Source organism: Fragaria vesca, linkage group LG3 (assembly GCF_000184155.1).
Source record: "Fragaria vesca subsp. vesca linkage group LG3, FraVesHawaii_1.0, whole genome shotgun sequence".
In the NCBI taxonomy this organism is placed as follows: domain Eukaryota; kingdom Viridiplantae; phylum Streptophyta; class Magnoliopsida; order Rosales; family Rosaceae; genus Fragaria; species Fragaria vesca.
This window is the reverse complement of record NC_020493.1, coordinates 21434447-21455606: the sequence shown is the minus strand read 5'-3', so window position 1 is coordinate 21455606 and position 21160 is coordinate 21434447. Positions and strand designations below refer to the sequence as shown.

The 21160-nt window shown below is 36.5% G+C and overlaps 3 protein-coding genes across 3 annotated transcripts; all 3 read right to left on the bottom strand.

Moving 5' to 3' along the window:
• Positions 1–231: 231 nt before the first annotated feature.
• On the bottom strand, positions 232–1851 carry LOC101293671 (putative F-box/FBD/LRR-repeat protein At5g62970-like). Its single transcript, XM_004294756.1, has 2 exons — positions 779–1851; positions 232–343 (listed from the first exon to the last, which is right to left on the bottom strand). Exon 1 carries the CDS (start codon positions 1660–1662, stop codon positions 1276–1278), a length of 387 nt encoding a protein of 128 aa, XP_004294804.1. The 5' UTR covers positions 1663–1851; the 3' UTR covers positions 232–343; positions 779–1275.
• A 4266-nt stretch (positions 1852–6117) lies between these two features.
• LOC101293380 (ferredoxin--nitrite reductase, chloroplastic-like) lies at positions 6118–9080 on the bottom strand. Its single transcript, XM_004294755.1, has 4 exons — positions 8686–9080; positions 8236–8590; positions 7663–7951; positions 6118–7474 (listed from the first exon to the last, which is right to left on the bottom strand). Exons 1-4 carry the CDS (start codon positions 9047–9049, stop codon positions 6734–6736), a joined length of 1749 nt encoding a protein of 582 aa, XP_004294803.1. The 5' UTR covers positions 9050–9080; the 3' UTR covers positions 6118–6733.
• A 1166-nt stretch (positions 9081–10246) lies between these two features.
• Positions 10247–13336, bottom strand: LOC101295904 (receptor-like protein 12-like). The gene has a single exon (XM_004296018.1). It carries the CDS (start codon positions 13334–13336, stop codon positions 10247–10249), a length of 3090 nt encoding a protein of 1029 aa, XP_004296066.1.
• Between the last annotated feature and the right edge of the window lie 7824 nt (positions 13337–21160).

Below are 21160 nucleotides of genomic sequence, written 5' to 3'. Positions count from 1 at the left end.
TTAAGACATGCAAACGAGGGATTCCAACTGAAGCAGTACATCATACTACTCTCTCAGAGTCCCATTATCCGCCAAAAAAATTTGCTTTATTATATTAGTCATCATCGTCCTCATAATCATTGTGATCATTGTTATTGCGGTCGACCATATCTTCATAATCATCACTGTCGTCATCATTATGTAGAAAAGGTAGAACCTCTGCAGATGGTGCCATCCAAAGCAATGAGGGTCTCAAACAATATTCTGTGTCCCCCAATGGAGCCGAAAAGTACAGCTGCAGCTGCCTAATACTAGGTAATGGGGGAGACCATTCCATTCTGCAATGTTCTGGTATTATGACACCCTACAAGCCATTGACAACAACAAACTATTAAAGATGAAAATCACAATATATGCCTAATTGTGTTATGCACTCTTCCAACTTATTGTATAAGATAATAAAATTCAAATGCTCACATTAACCAACAAAAAGCAACATACAACCAATCTGAGTCCTATAGCAGCCCATCTTTTCTATATCAAGTTCCCTCCTAAGCTCCAATTTCTTTACTACCATAACTGGCTGAAGAACTAACCAAACATACCTTTACTTTGAGTAAGCGAGTCCAGATTCATAAAGTTTCAAAGGCTAAGGAATTCAGGCAACTGGGTTAAAATTTAAAAGTTAATTACTTTCTTTTTTATCTAGCTTTTGAAACTATGAGCAATGTTAGAAATATGAGGCTACAAACTATAAGCAGCAACAAACAAAATGAAAAAGAGATTAAATATATATTACCTCAGCCTCTTCAATATGTATCTTCACTTTTCTGGAGTAATCGAAACTTTCAAGAAAATCTCTCATAGCAGAATAATATTCAATGGGCCATATGGTCTCCCATACTCTGATTATAGAGTTTATTAAATTTGATGGAGCCTCCACAAAATGGATCTGGGCCTTCAGATAACCACTAAACTCAAAAATCTCCAGACTGGGAGTGTTTAAAGAGTTCTCCATAGTTTCTAGGCAATTGTGCAATAGAAGCTGTCTCAAACCCTTGCAAGAGATGTCCACATGTTTCAAGCTATCACATTCCCACAAATACATAAACTTATGGTAAGCACAAGTGCAATCCGAATAGAATGTAAAAGACTCCAGATTCTTGGCGGTAATATCTACAGTCCTAGAAGGACAATGCGTAATTTCTAAGGATTTGAGACTGTCACTTGAATTTCAAGCCGAAAGGCAGAGTAGCCGAGCTTACATCCATCGATTGACAAATGCTCAAGGCAAGGTCATCCCGAAACTAAGCTGGGTAAGGCCTTGATGGCTGTGTCCTCCACATCCACCAAAAATGTCACGTCTTTGAGGGACATGTTTTTCAATGAGGGAAGGCTCACAGTACCATCAATTCCGGAACTTGCATAAAGTCTAACATTCTCCAAATTCAGAGTGGTCAAAGATTCCAAAGTCAAAACGTCATGGGGAATCAAAAAGTTTTTCGTAGCGTTTTTGATTCTATTCTGATCCAAATCTTGAATATCTAACTCTTTGACACACCTTTCCATTGCAAAATCAAGCCATTCAATTACCTCTTGGAAGCCGAGTTCAAGGCTGGCTCGAATCCTCAACTTGTCCAAGACCCTCTGATCCTTGCATCGTCTGAGAGAAAAGTACAACATGTCGAGGAAACGTTCATGTTCGCTGTAGCAGCCCTCGTCGAGATCGATTACAATGAAGGAAGGCCATAGCTTCGCCCGCTGCTTGGAGACGGTGTTGGCCTGGGCAGCCAGATTGATCGGAAGGAAGGAGAGGATTTTCTCGATGATGTTGTCTGGTAAGTAAGGAATTGTGGCGGCGGGGGGTTGGTGGTTCGGAACTTCGGATCATCGTCTGTGCTCTTTAGGGTTTTGAGCCGGCTGCTCATTTTTCAGTGTTATCGGCGGAGGTAGTGAAATGACGAGGGCAACAGCATAGGTCGGATTTATATAAGAAAATAAAGAAAGGAAAAATTTTTTAAACAGTGTTTCATATTTTAAAGAAACGAAGATTTGGCATCTCATCTTTAGAAGACTTTAAAATAGTATCTTTCTCGATCGAAGTTTTGTATCTAGAACCGTTAGCTCCGTTAAAAAACTGATGACAACTATTGTTATTCATAAAATAACTAATTTACCCTTAAGTTTTATTTTTGTTATTCATTATATATAATAGAAATAATATAAAGAAAAATTTGTCATAACAATACCTCATCTTTTCTTGCTTATAAACTTTGGTACTTCAATTTTTCAAAACATTAGAACGGTACCTCAACAGTTTTCATCCCGACCCAATTTTAGTATTTTTAGCCGTAACCTCCGATAGGGTAATCGTTAGCTGACCATTTTTCATGGGTATTTTTTGTCTTTTCATATTTCAATTCATTATTTTTTCTCTAAATATATATTTCATCTATGTAATAATAAAAATGATTAATTTCAGTTTACCCCCCTGAGGTTTAGGGTTGACATCATTTCACCCCCCATACTTTTAATTTTGAAAATGTACCACCTAAAGTTTCCAATTTTCATATATCAAGCCTAATTACTGAAATTTCATCTAATTCAGGCGTTAATTTTGACTTCATCACTCACTAAAAGCGTTAAAATAGTCATATGATAACATAAATCGCCTTTTAGGACCCTTTTTCTAAGATTTTATACTAGCATTTAACCTCCAAATTGAACGGAATTTTAGCAATTGAGCCTGATTTATGAAAATCAGAAACTTTAGGGGGTAAATTTTCAAAATTAAAAGTATGGAGGGTAAAACGATGTCAACCCCAAACCTTTGAGGGGAGTAAACTGAAATTAATCCTAATAAAAAATTATTTTTTTTGTAGTGGGAAAATTGTTATCTTTTTCTTTCCTCTATCTTTAGGAAATTAGGAGCTTCACGGCCTTCACGAAAAGAGCTGGATCTTGAAAAAGTGATATTTTTTTTCTAGACTAGAGATGAAGAGAAAGATGTTTGAATCTTTTATTAAGTGAGTTTGTACAAATATATTAACTATTGAATGCTTATGATATTATGACAAGCAAATTACGAAATGAAAAAAATAAAAACTCAGGAATCTTTATTTTTGTTTATGAATTTCATCAATTGCAAACTCATGAAAACAATAACTCATGAATCTTTGTTTTTGTTTCTAAAGTAAAAAATGAATGAAGACATGAAGACACGAAAATAGCCTTTAAAAATTGCCACCTAGCAACCCCTGTAACGGAACTAACGGTTAAAAGTACTAAAATTAGGTTGGGGAGAAAACTTGAGGTACCGTTCTGATGTTATCAAAACTTGAAGTACCAAAGTTTATAAGGAAGAAAAGATGAGGTACCGTTATGACGAATTTCTCTTTTTATATAAAAAGAATAACATAAATAAAAACTCAAGGGTATATTGGTCATTTTATGAATAGAAATGTCTCGTCAATTTTTTTAGCGGAGCTAACGGTTCTAGATACCAAACTTTAGTCGAAGTAAGAACGTGAGATACTGTTTTGAAGTTTTCTAAATGTGAGATACCAAAGCTTTGCTTCTTCAAAATGTGAGACACTGTTTGGACCATTTTTCCATAAAGAAATGGGAAATTATTGTGGCATGTCTATTTTCTTCTTTTCTTTACTATATTTTCTTCTTTTCTTCACTAGAAATCTAGAATGATATGTTTAGTTATTTTTTGTCTGTAAAAATATTATTTCTTAACCTACCTCACATTTATATATGTTAGTCTGGTTTGGACCTCAACGATGTCAGTTAGACTAGCTAACCAACTAGACCACAGCTGACCAACAAGTATAATGAGAGAAAAAATATCGATTACATATGATTGATTCATAAACCATCACCTCGTTTTGTATTCAGGATAAATAGATGGAACATAAACCAATTTCAATTCATGTATTAGTAGTAAACACATGAAATTTGGTTACAGATTGCCCTTTGATTATTAATTCGCGGTTTACATCTTGCCATTACCCTCTCATATTGGGTCTAGGAAAAATCAGAGCTAGAGGAAGAGGGTGTGGCTGGTTCATGCTCCAAAGACTTAGATACTCTATGCGGTATATGTAGGGAAACAATCATAAATTAACAGAAACATAAATTATAAATTATGAGTGTAATAGTGTTTGAGTCGTATAAGAGCATTATAAAAAGGGATGTGAAATCAACACATCTTATATTAAAATCTACACACCTTTTTTTGGGGAGAGGTCATACCTACAAATTGCTCCCGACTCCGAAATGGTAGCTCACTCGACTACCATTTTTGTAACCAAAAAAAAAAATGAACACACCCTTTTTTGGTAACTTAAATGTTGTCTTTTAGTAACTTAAACTTTGTCTTTTGTGAATGTTTTAACCAAAAAAAGAAAAAGAGTGTGTGGATTTCAATTTAAGGTGTGTGAATTTCACAACCCTATAAACAAAAAGGGTAAAATATTGTACTTGTGGTTTGAAGTCGACATATGTTCAGTCCTTATGGTTTTATTTTAATCTGAATGGTCTTTAAAGTCACGATTTTTCATCCAAATTGTCATTCCGTCAATTTTCTCAGTGAAATTACTGACATGGTAGTTAAAAATTACAGTCTTTAACGGCCATATCAGTAATTTAACTGAGAAAATTGACGGAATGACCATTTGGATAAAAAATCATGACTTTAAAGACCATTCAGATTAAAATAAAACCACATGAACTGAACAAATATCGACTTCAAATCACAATGACTAAACAAATTTCAATTCATAAAAAAACAAGGATTAATTACAAAATATCACCTGAACTATGATGTTATTTTCATTTTGATTCCTAACTATCAAAAACTTGCATTTTCGTACTCGAAGTTTCATTTCGTTAGCATTTTGATACCCTGACCACTAACATCGTTAAATTTTGAGGGCATTTTCGTCATTTCAATAAATATATCATTTTTTACATTTACTTTAACAAAATATTTTTGGTTAAATATATCATGTTTATATAAAATATGATAAAATTTTCATCGATATTCGATATTTTCTCGATATAATTTATTTTAATTTTTTTTTTAGCTTAACATGTAACTCCAAAAATATATATACATATAAGAGTTCTACTAACTTTTATCACTATTGTTGCAAAAATAAATATTTAATTTTGGAGTTTTTTTTGAATATTTTTGCAAAAAAAAATTATTCTATTTGTATTTGATAACCTCAAAAAAATACATTATTTTGTTAAAGTAAATGTAAAAAATGATACATTTATTGAAATGACGAAAAAACCCTCAAAATTTAACGGTGTTAGTGGTCAGAGTATCAAAATACTAACGGAATAGAACTTCGGGTATGAAAATGCAAGTTTTTGATAATGAAGTATGAGAATAAAAATAACATTATAATTCGGGTAGTGTTTTGTAATTAATCCAAAGAAGTGACTTGGTTTTCCCATTGAGGCATGCAAAATGCATTTGACTAAAGACATATTTCGCCCCTACCCTGAGGCTTATAGTTCGGTGAGTCCATCTTATAGAATACAATAATCGATGATTCAAAATAAAAACATTACAATTTTGGATTCTAACAATCTTGACACGAGGGAGATTTGTAGTCTTGTAGAAGAAATGAGGACTCATTGCTTCATTGATTTGATTCATTGATCTTTCTCGTCCTTTCTTTGTTTCATATAGAACCCAAGTAAACCAACAGTTATACACCGGTTCACGTTCTTATCTCCTTATCTCCTTATCTCCTTAAGACAGACACTAATTCCTAAAGACAACTATAGGAAAAACACATGTAACCTTACAGAGGAAAAGGTCATGAGTAATCAAAATTTTCATTCATATTTATTGGATACGATCGACATAATTTCCAACAGTATAGTGACCCAAATACTATCAATAAGGATTTCCAGTCCCCTTCAACCCAACATAAACTCTTCCAAAAGTCTAAAACTATTTCTAAAAAGCAACAACTTTGGCAATAAGGACTTCAAAAGGCATGTTGAAGATTTTCATCTGCATTCCTAATTACAAAACCACAAAAGAACCATGTTCAACATTGAGTTGTCGTTGTATCAAGGAGATAAGTTTGGTCTCTCTAACTTTCGTTTTTATTAATTTGCTTTATAGTGTGAAAAAAAAAAAACAAAAAAAAACAAATCATTGAGTTGTCGCGAGAAGTTGTTTCCGAGTTTGTCCCATAAATACTCTAAAACGGGTAGAGAGAGTGATGATCTGTTCACTAACAGTCTGCACAAATTTATGACACAACAAAAAACGATTTGATAGACTAACGTGACCGATCCTGACAATTTTTCAGGATATTACTTGGAACAAAAAGCACCACCAAACTAAGCAACATGTAAATATTTATATTTTTTCTTCTTGAATAATGAAAATAAGTGTATTAGCACGAACAATGCAGTCTACATGTAATAAACTCTTCAGTTGAATCTGGGAATAAGATTTGTACTGAATATTATAGAGATTGCATCTTATTAGTGATGAACATAAATATACTAAATGCAAACATGAATTAACTATTTACCTGATCAAGCTCAAGTACTACTTTGGTATACAATAACAGTGGAAACAGGGTAAGCTCACATCCGATAAAGTCAGATATCTTATGCTCACAGCACCCTTCAATCGTTCTTTACTTTTCTTCAACCAAGGAAAACCCCCATGAAAAATCTGCACTGAACCCTTCGTTTTATTAAGTCTTTCAATTTACTCTTCCCCTTCTTCCCTCTCCCTTGGGACAGCCCCAAAGTGATTTACCAAGATGTCAATAACTAAGGGCACCAAGTCCTTACAAGGGACACTCTTCTTATAAATATCTCCCAAATGAGAGTCACTTCCTATTCTTCCTCCCAAGAAGACATCAACCCCTTCAACAGGCTTTCCATTCTCATCCCTTGCCATACACCCCATGAAACCTATATCTGCCACTTGCACCTGCCCGCAGGTATTGGGGCACCCCGTCCAATGCATCCTCACTGGCCGAGTCACTGACACATGCCTTTCCACCTCCTCAGTCACCTTCAAGGCCCGTTGCTTTGTCTCGATGATGGCTTGGCCGCAAAACTGGTTGCCAGTGCAAGCTACTAGTCCTTTCATGAGAATGGAAGGTTCAGGTGAAAATTTTTCTTTCAGAAGCGGTTCTTGAAGCAATGCTTGGAGTTTCGTGTTCTCAACATTGGGGATAATAATGTTTTGCTCCACAGTGAGACGGAGTTCCCCAGTGCCATACTCGTCAGCTATACGAGCTAGCTCATCCATGTCATCTGCTTGGATCCTGCCTACGGGAATGTGAAGACCCACAAAGCTTAGACCTTCTTGTTTCTGTGGATGGACACCTATATAGTCTCTCCTTTCCCATTGCTTCTGTACCAAGTCTTCAGTAGATGCTCTTTCCAGTTCCTTAAAGGGCATTCTCTTAACAACCTCTGATCTGAATCCTTCTATGCCCTAAAGCAAGGCAACAATATTAGTACACAATAACAAAAGTTACTGTGAACATTTGAAAGTATATACTTCACGTATTCCATGAGTTGAGATGTTGAAATATGGATAACTAAGTAGTAGAGTAACTTAAATATTACACATTTTACGTTAACAGGCATCTTATTATATAATCAGTATGGTGTAATACTTACTAGTTCATCGATCAACCACATCATTCTTGTCTTTTGTCGGTTGCCTCTGAATCCAAGGTCTCTATAAGCCTCTAGAATAGCTTTGCAAACTGGGATCATATCTTCAGTTGAGACCCATGCATCAAGAGGAACTGCCTCTGCACATCTTTTGGGACTGAAGAAGCCTCCAACGAGTAAATTGAATCCAAATTTCCCATCCTTTGTTGCAGGCATGTACGCAAGATCATTGATGTGGGGATGCTCATAAAGATCATGAGACCCTATCACACACACATTCCACTTCCTTGGCCTGCTCAGATGAAAAATAACTTAATAAGCCAAGCAACCAACTAACATCTCTGCAATAATTTAACAACTGCATTTGGATCATAATGCTACATTTGATAAACTAACAGATGCGATTGCTAGATTGAAACTACATGGATCATAATGCTACATTTAATAAACTAAGGGATGTGATTGCTAAATTGAAACTACATGGACTAAGGTGATATCAGATCAAACAATACATTTGTATGAAATTAAAGCTTAGTAATAACCCAACAGGGTAAATGAGAGAGTTAGATTACTTACAAGTTTGTTATAGTTGGATTGCCGAGTGAATTGCCAGTAATGTATTGGGACAACAAGTTCGTGTAAGGTCTTGTGTCAACAATTTCATGCGGGTCAATGCCTGCAAGTGGATTCCCAACTGGGTTTCTCACATTGTCCATCCCACTCTGCAGACTAGTCAATCCTACTCCAGCAAGACCCTTCAGAATATCAGGCACATCTGCCAGCACAATTCCGCGGATTTGCCAATTTTGCCTGGTTGTCACATCTGCACAACCATCCTTGCCATATCTCCGTATCACACTCGCTAGATATCTTGTCTGTGCACTTGTTGTGACCCCATTCGGAAGCTTCAGCCTCATCATAAATCTACCATCTAGGCAAATTTCAGCAAGAAAATTGTCGAACAAATAAGTTGCTGATAGTAATAAATATTAATAGAGGTTAAAAATGATTGATCAATCTACTTACAGTGATGCTTTCTTCTGTGGAAGAGACCAAGCCACTTGAGCCTAACATCAATATCATCCTTAGTATCCTTAGCTTTGTCAAGCTCCTCAAAAGGCAACTTAGCAAGCTCTTCAATCCCGCCTTCCATATATAGCTTCATAGGCTCCCTCTGAATCTTGACCTTCTCCTGAACATTAATCCCTTGTCGAAACTTCTCCTTCAACACCCAATACCCTTGTCTCTCCTCCACCCTCGGCTCCAGCCTCTCCGCAGCCACGTCCGGAGCGACAATCGGTGCCGCAGCCGGAGTAGTGGCTGCGGAGAGCTGCCTCGTGGGAGCCGAGGAGGATATAGGAGGAGGAGATAGGAACCCAAATGACGACATGGCAGATTGAATGCTTTGGATTCAGAAGTTGATGGTGATGATAAGAAGGAAAGAGAGAAGAGTGTGGCCATTTTTGTAGGGGAAGAATGTGGGCGCAGCGGTGAGGACCTTAGGTGGAGGGAGAGGTTCATTTTGGGTGAGGATGGACTTTTGGGTTGTGCCAAAGGTCACCGCCTTTGTTTAAGAAACTATTTCCCGGGGGTGAAACGGTCACCGTTGGTCTCTGTAAATACCATTTTGTCCCTTGGGTTAACCGACATTGTTTTACGTTTTAACGTAACGTGAGTCTGTCTGGCATGTGCCCCTTGGTTTAATTATTTGCCAAGGCTTTTCAACTTTGAAGCCTGATGGCTACAGGCTCTGCGGCAAGTCGTGTGGTTTGGATGTGGCGTCTGGGGAGGAAGGATACTTGTTTGGCGTTTGGCTGTTTTGTTGGTTTCGACTTTTCGGCCATCATTGATTGTTGTATTGGATAGATTTTGGGGACGCAAAGTTCTGTAGATAAGGTGTTCGATGAAATGCATGAAAGAAATCGAGTGTGGCGGACGACTGTTACTCTTATTTCCTTTTGGAAGCTCAGGGGGTATGGCGGGTTCGGGATTCTGATAACATGGCATTGCAAGATATGGGGTTGGCTCGACCTCTGGAGGCTTTGGTGGGTGACTTGGTGATATGTAAGAGGATTGGTGCCTTGTACTAGGGGTGGACTGATACAGAATATGATAGATTGGTCTTGGACACTTGGTTGCATTGCTTGAGATGCATCATATTTCTCGGAAACGTGACGTAGAAGTATGGGTAGAAGCATTGAGACTGTTTGGTACAGCACATTTTCCTGATACTCACTACATAAGAATGCTATCAAGGGAACTAGGGAAGAGGTTAGTCCATTCTTTAGTTAATCAGAGCTTTGTTTTTGGGTTTTTTTCTCTCTAGTCTTATGTTTCATTAGAATTGAGCAACATGATTATTCGTAAATTTGAAATTATTGTCGAAATAAGATATCTGAGAAAATATCCTGTGTAAAAATAAAAGTAAACGACGCTCTGAGTTGCTCTATAATCAAATTAGTTATAGAAGTAGTATGCATTATTTCTCTACTTTGCCAACAGATATGTAGAAAGAAAAACACAATACATATGGGGGAACAACAGAAACAAAGAGTAGTTGACTAGTTGCATAGCAAAACAAACAAACTCAATCTTTCCAAGCCCTATTCTTTCTTTTCCTTTTCGTTAGTCTGATTAGTATCCCAACAATCTCAAGAAAATACTCACGCCTCCTTGTGAGGAGGACATCTGCAAGAACCACTCCAACTAGCATGCCACTCACAGATCCTGCTAGTACAAATTTCCAATCCAATTCAATTCCAGAATCAGAATCATCATCTTCTTCTGTAGGAGGTGGCAACGGAGGAGCATCATTGCCGCATTTCTTTGGCAATGGATCTCCACACAACCCCAGGTTTCCTTCATATGAAGTACTGTCAAAGGTAGCAAACTGGGAACCACGAGGAATAAGACCACTGAGATTGTTGTGAGAGACATTGAATTTCGCAAGAAATGAAATCTGTGCCAGTTGACGAGGGATCTCCCCTGAGAGTTTGTTCTGTGAAAGGTCCAACGATTCAAGCAACTTTAATTTTCCCAAGGATGAGGGGATCAAACCAGTGAGAATGTTGTTCGACATATTTAGCAAACGAAGCCCCGTTAGGTCCCCAATAAACTCAGGAATCTCAGCTTCAAAATTGTTGCTTGAGATGTCAATGACTGCAAAGTCCTCTCGAATCTTGGGATAGAATCTGTTCACACCTTTACTTGTCATTGTGAAGGAGAAATACCCGCCATGATATGAAGGATCATAAACAACATCTGCGGTTGTCTTCAGGTATGTGAACTGATCGGAAGTGATACCTTTGATTGCATTTCCAGAGAAAATGTATTCAAAGGGGAAGTTGCCTGAGAAATTATTGAAAGATAGATCAAGAATGTGCAACTGAAGAAAATAGTCTGGATTCTTTTCAGGTTTCCTTATCACCCCATGGAATCCATTATGGTGCATTGCCAAGAGTCTCAACCCTGGGAGAGTTCCCAACCAAAAAGGGAAAACATCACTGAACTCATTGTTAGATATAACAAGAAACTCAAGCATCAAACAATTTGCCAATGACCTGGGCAAGATTCCCTGCAGCTTATTGTTACCAACATCAATCATGATTAGACTGCTTGTGTATGCTTCCGGGAGGTGGCCTTCAAAAGAGTTGTTTCCAAGATGTAAAACTCGCAGATTTTTACTGAACTTCCCAAGACACTGTGGCAGCATCCCACTCAAGTTGTTGTTTGACAAATCAAGGTACTTCAGAGAAGTCAGATTGCAAATCAGAGGTAAAACTTGCCCACTTAGCTTGTTGTCTGAAACTACATAGTACTCGATTGATGGTGAAGGTATCAGTAGCGATCCCTGAATCAGGTTGGACGAAAGATCCAAGAGCTGTAAGCCACTCCACAAAAGAATATCTGGAGGTTGGTCAAAGCCAGAAAGGAAGTTATGAGAAATGTTCATAACCGTCAAACTTTCTATGCTTACATTCCACATCCATCTCGGTACTTGGCCATGCATTCCATTCTCAGCAAGATCCAGCCATCGCAAATTTTTTTGATATCTTAGGAAACTTGGGAACTCGGTTATGTTGCAAGAACCCAATCCTAGAGTTATAAAATTTGGAAAAGTTGTTGCATTCGTATGTCTTGTCTCTTCGAGCAACAATTCCAATTTATTTCCAGAGAGATACAGTATGAGGAGATTTTGCAGCTTTTGAAACATGGAGAAATTCACTTTGCCGCTCAGTCTATTACTATCTAGATAAAGCGTCACGAGATTTGTGAGATTGAATAAGGACTCAGGAACGGAACTGTGCAAATGGTTTGAGAAAAAATCCAACTCAATTAGATTGCTAAGATTTCCTACAGAAGATGGGATTGGCCCTGTTAATTGATTCGAAGAAAGCGAAAGTCTTACGAGCTGGTTGAGATTTCCGATGGAAGATGGGATGTAACCACCAAAATCATTACCAGAGAGGTCTAACTCAGTGAGCTGGATAAGTTTTCCTAGAGAAGATGGGATTGGACCGGTAAGTTGATTTGTTGCAAGCGAAAGTGTTGTAAGCTGGATGAGATTACCAAGAGAAGATGGGATGTAACCGCTGAAATGATTATTATCAAGGGACAGATGTGACAGTTGGCTAAGGGTAGCCAAAGAAGCAGGGATGGAGCCACTAAGTGTGTTATTTGAAAGGTCTAAATAAACCAGCTGCCTAAGATTTCCGAGTGAAGATGGAAGCAGACCTGAAAAATTGCATCGACTGGCAACTAATTCGTTCAGTGAATCAAGCTTTTTAATTGAAAAGGGAAGGCTTCCTGAAAACCTTGTTCTGGAAACTCTGAGTGACATTAGAGGACTAGTTTGTTCAAATGCCGGCAAAAAACCAAAGAGATCTGGATTGGATTCTACATTAAGAAACTTTAAACTTTGTAGTTTTAAAATACTTACCGGGAAATGGCCTCGCAGATCACAATACTCTAGGAGGAGAGATGTCAGAAATGGTAAATTTGCCACAGAATCGGGTACTGGTGCAGAAATGAGGACGGAGCTGAGATGAAGCTTTTCTAGACTGGTTAAGTTCTGAACCAGCCTTTTTAGATTGGACTGGTTTAGCATCAGGGATCTTTCACCAGTACTATCAGTATTGGAGGATAGGTCCAGGGACGACAACTTGGACAACTGAGAAATTTCAGATGGGATTTGACCAGAAAAGAATGAGCCAGAGAGGTTAAGATAATGAAGCACCGGAAGATTCCTGATGGTAATAGGAATTTGAGATTGATTGAAGTCATTGTCGGCAAGGTTCAGCCTCTGAAGATGAACAAGGTGGAAGAGGGTGCTGTTGGAATCGATAGAACCGGAGAGGTAACTGCTACTAAGATCAAGGCTAATGACATGACCTGTCTTCTCATCGCACTCGACCCCGTCCCATGAGCAGCATTCTTTAGCAGCAGCTGGTTTCCATGACAAAACCCTTGGATAAGCACCCTCACCAACAGAAGCAAATTCGTCGATTACAAAGCTTTGCTTAAACTGGAGCAATGCCAAGCTCTCATCGTCATGGCAGAAAGATGATGGCTGCTGCAGAGAGTTTAGAGAGTTGGCAAAAACAAAGAAATGAAACACAAAGAGAATTACTGGTGCCGAAAGCATGCGACCATCCCACAAGCTCAGTGATAGCCCCATAATTGTTGGTTTGATAATTTTGCTGTAAAAGCATATATTCTGTATGGAAGAGAAAGTGGGTGAGAGCTATATTCTTATACAACTCACATTTTCTCCATCGTTGTCTCCTCGTTTACTCAAAAAGACTTTGCAGTCGTCTAAGGAAAATGAAAGAGAATATAGAAGTGAACAACTTGGGCATGTCCAGTAACGAAAAGAATCAATAAAAGAGGACATGACCTGATTTCCACTACCCATAGGATGATTAGCAATAGCAACCTACTCCGATTTAGAATAAATCGAATTTATGAAGAACAATTGAATTTGTGTCGTTTCTGCTCCTACTGATAGTCATGTAATTTACAACGTTTACTTGCAAGTTGATAAAGGGTGTTCATAAAAGGTGTCGCCAAGAGTTGGTTCTATCTTGGCACTCCATCTCGAGTTGCCCTTTTAGGCTTTTATTGACATTCAGAGTCGAGAGTAGTTAGAGACGTCCGGTGCTTTAGTACCAAACTACCAACTTACATAGCACATAGTTTCCCCACTAAAGATTCCATTCAACAAAAGAGTTCAAAATAGTGATAGGGTCAAAGAAATCACCCAAGAGTGGCAATACTTATATAGCACATAGTTTCCCCACTAAAGATTCCATTCAACAAAACAGTTTAAAAGAGTGATGGGGTCAAAGCAATCACCCAGGAGGGGCAAGGTGTTGAAGAAAAATAATTGACTCAGTTTATTGTTAGTGGTAAAGTTGTATCGTTACTCTTAGGTTTGAGTAGCTCGTGTCAAACGTAAAATTTGGTTAGGGATTGGGCTCTTTTGGCTCATGGATGTTGTTTCTAGTGACGGACCCGATGTTGCCCCTAGTGACGGACCTGTAACTACATATCTTAGTATGAATATGTGTTGTGGTGTAGGCATCACAACCGGTTATTTCAATGTTCTGTAATTTCTTTTGATTATTAATGAATTTTCTTCTAAAAAAAAGTGATAGGGTCAAAGCAATCACCCAAGAGTGGCAATAAGGTCAAGGAAATCAACAGTGGCAATAATACAGACTACAGAGGAAATATTCATTTCACTGACTTCAGTCTATGTTCTTAAATTAAATAAACTTGCATCTGACTGTGATATATTTATCCAAACCAAATGTGGTAAGTTTTGTCTTCATATCTTGTCATATATAAGAAACTTGACTTGAAGGAAAAATTGATCTTTAAAGTGATGAAGTTGTTAATTATGTTTGACATACATTAGATTGATCACACCCAAATTAAGCTTTGAAGTGATGAAGTTAATAATTCTAGTTGACATACAAAAGAATCAACAAGTGTTTGCAACTAAATTGCTAGAACTTCTATCAAGATTAACATAGCTCAAAAATATTGAAGCTGCTGACCATTATTAATTAGATGTAAATTTAACTATGAAGAAATGCATGGTGACACTAATATTTCACTATGATTCACTCCAATGATGTTGTTAGTTGTTTGAGAATCATAGAAATTTATGTTATTTTGTATAAATATGCGTGTTAGACACATGTTAGATGCACAAATATTCTAGATCTTACTCGCAAGGATGCTTAGTATATAATACTTCAACCCATGATGCAATTCTAACCCACTGTTCCTATTACAGTGCTTAATTAACATTTTTGGCTTTCTTCAAGCAGGTTATTGCAGGTATTTGAGTTTTCTTTGAGTCTCATATTGCACCCTAATATCATTTAGCTTCTTAAGAGGGTTAGTTTCATACGGGTGAAGATCACTACTAGAGGGATGGGATTAAAAATTAGACTCGATTAACCGCATCCTAATTAGGTATTAGTTTCTCCTGATATCTTAGGTCCATATCTACAAAACTGAAATAAACACATAAGCATTTGTAGTTATAATAAAATCACAACTTAAGTTAATCAAGTGATTCTTCTGGCCTCAATTCATCATATAGAAATGACAAAGTGGTCATCATATTCTTACATACTTATTTGCATCTCTTCTACAAATTATGTGACAACAAGATCATTGTGAAGTACATCTTTCAAGTTTCATGATATTTGCATTTTTCTATCATGTTTTTTTTTCCTCCCAATTTGTCTTTATCTGCCTAGTAGAGTAGTAGTCATGGTCATATTATTCTTAATTAATTGTATCTCTCCTACATTGTGACTTCTTAATCATCACTGTTATAGTGTTATATTATATTCATGTGATCATTTTACTGAACCTGTTGTTACTCATCTGTGAATGATCGTGATTTCACGAAGTTTATGAAAAAACAAGATAAAAAAAGATAATAGAAATGCATTAATTAAAACGAAAAATTGTTATAATGCAGTAGTACTAATACCAGTTCTAATTTCTTAGGGTGTGAAAGAGATGCTAGAATCACATAACAAAGAAGCATCAGTAATAAAGGCTTAGAGAAACCAACCAAACAGGAAAGTGTCCAAACTTTTGTTCTGCAGGAATTCATATATTAGCTCTGCGCTTATTGAATATGAAAATTATGATGGCTCCAGATATGGTAACGACAGAAACAGCTACAACAATATAGATGGTTTCCGTGTCTGGTTATCACCAACTGAAAATTGAAGCAAACAAAATATCAGAAGTGGTTTGATTATTTGAGAGACAACATAATAGCATTATCCTATCCCATAACCAAGTATTATTCGATACCAGCACTGGTATTGTTACCTAGTTCTGAATGTGCGAGACGGAAATAAAGTTGTTGTCCACCAGAGGAGAACTGTTGGATGTCAACAAGGCTTCTGGACCAGACCAAACACCCTATATTAATTACATATGCATATGCCAAGCAAGAACAGTTATTCAAGCACCATATGTGGCAATTTTCAGCTTTCTGACCAAGCTGCACAAATTCATAAAAATCTGGGAGTTTGATACCATCCATCTTCCTAAATCCATCTCTTTTCCCTTGCAATGAATTACCACATGAAGATAAGTTAGTTCGCTTCACGCACCCTTCTGTCCAGATATTTTTGCTCCACTTTTCCTCTGACTTTGGCACAAACCCTTCCAAACACTTGCAACTTGAGGTTTCAAGGACCACACCGCCCATAAATATCACATGGATTATTCGGAGCCTCCCAAACTAAGTGCCAATCTTTGCCTTCTCTCTTACTCAGTAGCTTTAAAATGCCTTCAGGTGAAATCACCAGATTGTAGACAGTGGAGCTGTTGTATGTATTAAAAGAGAAATATGAAGTTCCCTTCTCTGCATCTTCTGCAAGATTGAACAAAGTTTGAATCCATTATCGGTATCCCAATGAACATCGAATTATCCCATGGTCCACTTTTCCAGTATGGCATTGAACATGAATCTAATTTCCAAGTGAATGCTTCTGGTGGCTTCTGTGGCACAGTTCCAACAACAAATTTTCCTGGGGATGGATCAGTGTTACTTGCCCAGCAAGTCAACACATGTCTCTCTCCAGTTTTAGTATTGAACCCAAGTGCTGTATTTGGTGGTAGGAAAGTATCACCAGGATAATCAAAACTCTGCCACAAAGGTTCCACAGATAAGCCATCTTTGAGGATCAATTTTCCATCGTCGGAGAGGACAACAAAGGTGGTAATATTACTATTTGATCTGATGCTGATGCTACTCCACTTATATTGGTTGACCGCAAGGACTGTAGCTTTCCATCTACGAGCTCCAGATTTCCATTGCTGCTGATTATTAGACTAGCTGGAGGATCTAAAACTGTAATTGGATTTTCTCTGTTGGCCACCCATACAGATTTTCCAGTAGAAATTTTCTTATACCAGATACCCACATATTGATTCCTAGAATCATTAGGAGTGAAGAAGCCTAATTCAAACTCTTGTCTGGGGGAGATAAGAGTTTGTCCAAGTGACAGTGATTGGGTTGCAGTTATGTTATAAATTGAATAGCAATTATGTGACTGAAACAAGTTGAACAAGAATAGGAATTTGGAAAGTGAAACTCTAACATTGCCCTCATAACCGCCCATTTGCCTCCCAACCTAGCTCTTTAACTCTCGACAAGATTTTAGTAGAAGTTAGGAAAGATGAAAAGAAGAACAGGGTTAGAAGTTTGAGAGGATAATCTTAAGGAATTGTAAATAAGCAATAAAAACATTTGCAGGTCATAGTATCACCATCAATAAATATAAGTCAATTTCTATAATGTGACAAATTAAAATTAAAACATAAAACATCTCTGTCTTTGACAGAGTCCATGACGGACTACAGCATAATCAAATAGAGGTTGATAAGACCCCTCAGGTGACTTCGAAGACCTTACAAGTGTCCCTGGTAATAAGACGCCATTAAACCGAATCAAACAGAAAACCAAATACTTGTTTGATCTTGTCAAACGGGATTTAAACATTAAATCTGCTATTAAACTGATGAAAAATATGAACAAAGCCGGTAAACAACAATACAATTCGAGAATCAGTAGCACAAGTCCTAATCCCATGTAAAACGCTGGAAACTACATTGACAGACTTTTGTATTTATAAAAGGAAGTAAACTAGCATAGTATGGAGATTTTTCTGTCATATGAAATTATGATTTGACTAGATGAATAGGACATTCTAGTTTCATTAATCTTCAAGAAAATGAAGTGCACGTTTACGGTCTTCCAATCTATAACAACATTTGCAGAACAGAACGAAGAAGAGATCCAAGTCATACAGATAACCACTTCATTTTCTGGTAAAAGTAGACAAGGGGATGGGGATGAAACTGTCGTTTGTGCTCCTATCGATAGTCATAGTTTTCAACTTTTACTAGCAAGTTGATATACTTCATACTTTTCAACTTCTGCTTGCAAGTTGTTCATAAAAGATGTCGCCAAGGGCCCGAGAGTTGGTTCCATCTTGGCACTCCATATCGATCAAGTTGCCCTCTTTTTGACATCCAGAGTCTGAAGTAGTTCGAGAGGTCGAATGCTTTAGTACCAAACTACCAACTTACATAGCGCATAGTTTTTCCACTAAAGATTCCATTCAACAAAAGAGCGATAGGGTCAAAGAAATCACCCAAGACTGGCAAATTGGCAATAGTACAGACTACAGAGGCAAACATGCACTTCAGTTATTTTATAAGAAAATTAGATAAAAACCCAAAATACTAGACCTCTTTTAAGATAAACTCATACATATTTTTTTTTCATTTTACACCCACTCCACATAAGCAAACTTACTATATAGAGCATATGTCTATAATTAATAGTTTTCTTCATTTTCTAGTTTCTCTGATTTGCCATTCAGACGATATAAAGCTAAATTTGGTATCTTTCTCAATTTTAGCATCAATTTGAAACTCAAATATTAAGCTAAAATTTAGTTGGATTTAACTTTATCATAATCAATTACATTCTTTAATTTCTTACCTTGTTATTACTAACTTGAGTGTATATATATGTTATATATAGAAGTATGTCATTTGTAATAGAATAATTCTTTTCATTTTTAAGCTCACATTTGGTGTCTCTCTCTACATAGTCGAAAAATGTCTGATTGTAAGGTACACGTTCTTGTTCTTTGATTAATTTTCTTATTTTTAGGTATATTATTATATCATTTCTCATCCTGATCGAGAGAACATTTACATTTCTAACATGATATGATAATATACCTAAAAAGAAAAACCCAAAATTGGGTTTAGGGTATAGGGTTAAGTTAATAGGGTTTAGGGTATAGGGTTAGGGTATAGGTTTAGAGTATAGGGTATAGGGTTTAGGGTTTAGGGTTTAGGGTTTAGGGTTTAGGGTTTAGGGTATAGGGTTTAGGGTTTAGGGTTTAGAGCTTAGGGCTTAGGGCTTACGGTAACATTATAAATTTTTTTCTTTTTACTCAAATAATCAGATATCTTATTTATATTGTATTTTACCCTATGTATAGATCATAGAATGTATTCATTTCACCTAGATTTTTTCATAAAAATAAAAAAAACCGCATGATTTTTGCAAATTGATTGAAAAATGTTGGTGTTAAAAGAAAAACTCATAATCAAGGTATTTAAGAAAACATCAATTAAGATTATTTATTATGTTTATATGTTATAGTTGAATGGTGGCAATTGTGTAAAATTTAGAAAAAATAGGACATAATATGTATCATAATTGATACATTTTAGATGTCTATCAGAAAAGAATATTATGTGGGTTTTATTTAAAACCACTCTTTAAAATTGAGTATATATGAAAATCCCCCTTATTTTATTAAATAAACTTTATCTGAATCTTTGTTTGTGATATATTATATATATATCCAAAATTCCAAAAATAAGTTTTGTCTTCAAATCTTGTGGATATAGAAACTTGAGTTGAAGGCAAAATTAAGCTTTAAAGTGATGAAGTTATTAAATATGTTTGACAATGATCACGGGACAATTTCTCACGATGATTCTTACCACTACTAACCAACCCACTACCCTTGTGAACAATTTAAATTTGATGAATCTATATATACCTCTATCTCACAGCGTCACCAATCCACTTCCTTATGGCAGATGTATAATCCTTTTTTTTTTCTTTTTTCTTTTAGAAGTCAATCCAAAGTCAGAATGATCAATTGTAGATTATAAGAAATAGATGCAAAAGTAGAACGACATATAAATGCGAGAATCGGAAAGCAGACTCAAAAGCCAAGCAAAAATCAAATAATAATTGAAGAGCATCTTAGGAACACTGGAAGTGGCACTGACCTCTGTCACAAAGTAGGAATCGGATCCATATAACTGCCACGGGATCAATGGACATAGTTTTTGCATCTAGTACAGCCAGTACAGGTATTGCCGATTTTCTGCATGATCAAAATTCAGGTTCGGATTGCAATCTATACTTAACAAATTGAACTACACAGATGAAAATACAAATCGGAATGAGAAGTGAGATATCAAATCGTTCAGGAGAGATCACTATCTGGAAATTACTAAGCAAAGAACAGTACAGCAGCATTGCAGAATCACATGATAGCCAGCGTTGTCTTAAAAAAATTCAGGAGCTAAACATATAAAAACTGAGACTGACATTTTGCAAAAGTCACCTAATCAACATAAACCTAAACCCATTAGAACAATCGATCTCAATACTAGTTATACTACTACTGATTACATGAGTCAAAATATCCTAAATCCTTGTAAAAATAAGATCCATTAACTTGTAAAGAGGCCTCTATATAGAACAGTAGATGAGTTCAGAATACAAAACACAAATTCACAGATATAAAAAAGAGTTCAAGATCTGATGTGTGCCAAAGGTAACCATCTTGTAGAACAAATTGGGAGGTGGCTAGATTCAAGTTTAAACAGATCAATTCAAGATTCAAGTTAATAGCATATAGTAGTTAGGTGTGGTGATCATATTCATCAATCATCAGAGAAATATGGAAACAAGTACCAACATTCAACAACACGATGTTCCTCACAGAATGCATATGAAATATTGAAAGAAAAAAAGTACCAGCATCAACATTGTCCGTTAGATCCTTCAGAGGACAACCAACCATTCCATGATATAGTTTTCCTCCATGATACAATTTTCCAATATTTGAAAGAACCACAACCATTTTTTCTTTGTCCACTACATTGCCTTGACAGAGCTGGATTTATTGAACGAGCAAGGCTAAGATGGAATAAACCAAAGATTTAAAACTTGTACTTTGCAGTAACAAAACAAAAGCATTCCAGAATTGAACGTGATTCCTACATTGAGCAAGGCTCATGAATTAAACAGTTCACAATAGAAATCACTGAAACCTGATGACAATGAAATACGCCAATGATGTGTCAACTCCCTCACCTCATTAAACACCTCAATCGCTTCTCTCTCTCTCTC

Bases quoted from the DNA above. Each gene is read 5' to 3' on its own strand.
- LOC101293671 (XM_004294756.1), bottom strand. From the start codon at position 1,662: ATGTTGTACTTTTCTCTCAGACGATGCAAGGATCAGAGGGTCTTGGAC.
- LOC101293380 (XM_004294755.1), bottom strand. From the start codon at position 9,049: ATGTCGTCATTTGGGTTCCTATCTCCTCCTCCTATATCCTCCTCGGCT. The intron at 8,591-8,685 runs GTAAGTAGATTG...AAATTTGCCTAG, and splicing joins CCACAGAAGAAAGCATCACT to ATGGTAGATTTATGATGAGG. The intron at 7,475-7,662 runs GTAAGTATTACA...GCCTTGCTTTAG, and splicing joins TGTGGTTGATCGATGAACTA to GGCATAGAAGGATTCAGATC.
- LOC101295904 (XM_004296018.1), bottom strand. From the start codon at position 13,336: ATGGGGCTATCACTGAGCTTGTGGGATGGTCGCATGCTTTCGGCACCA.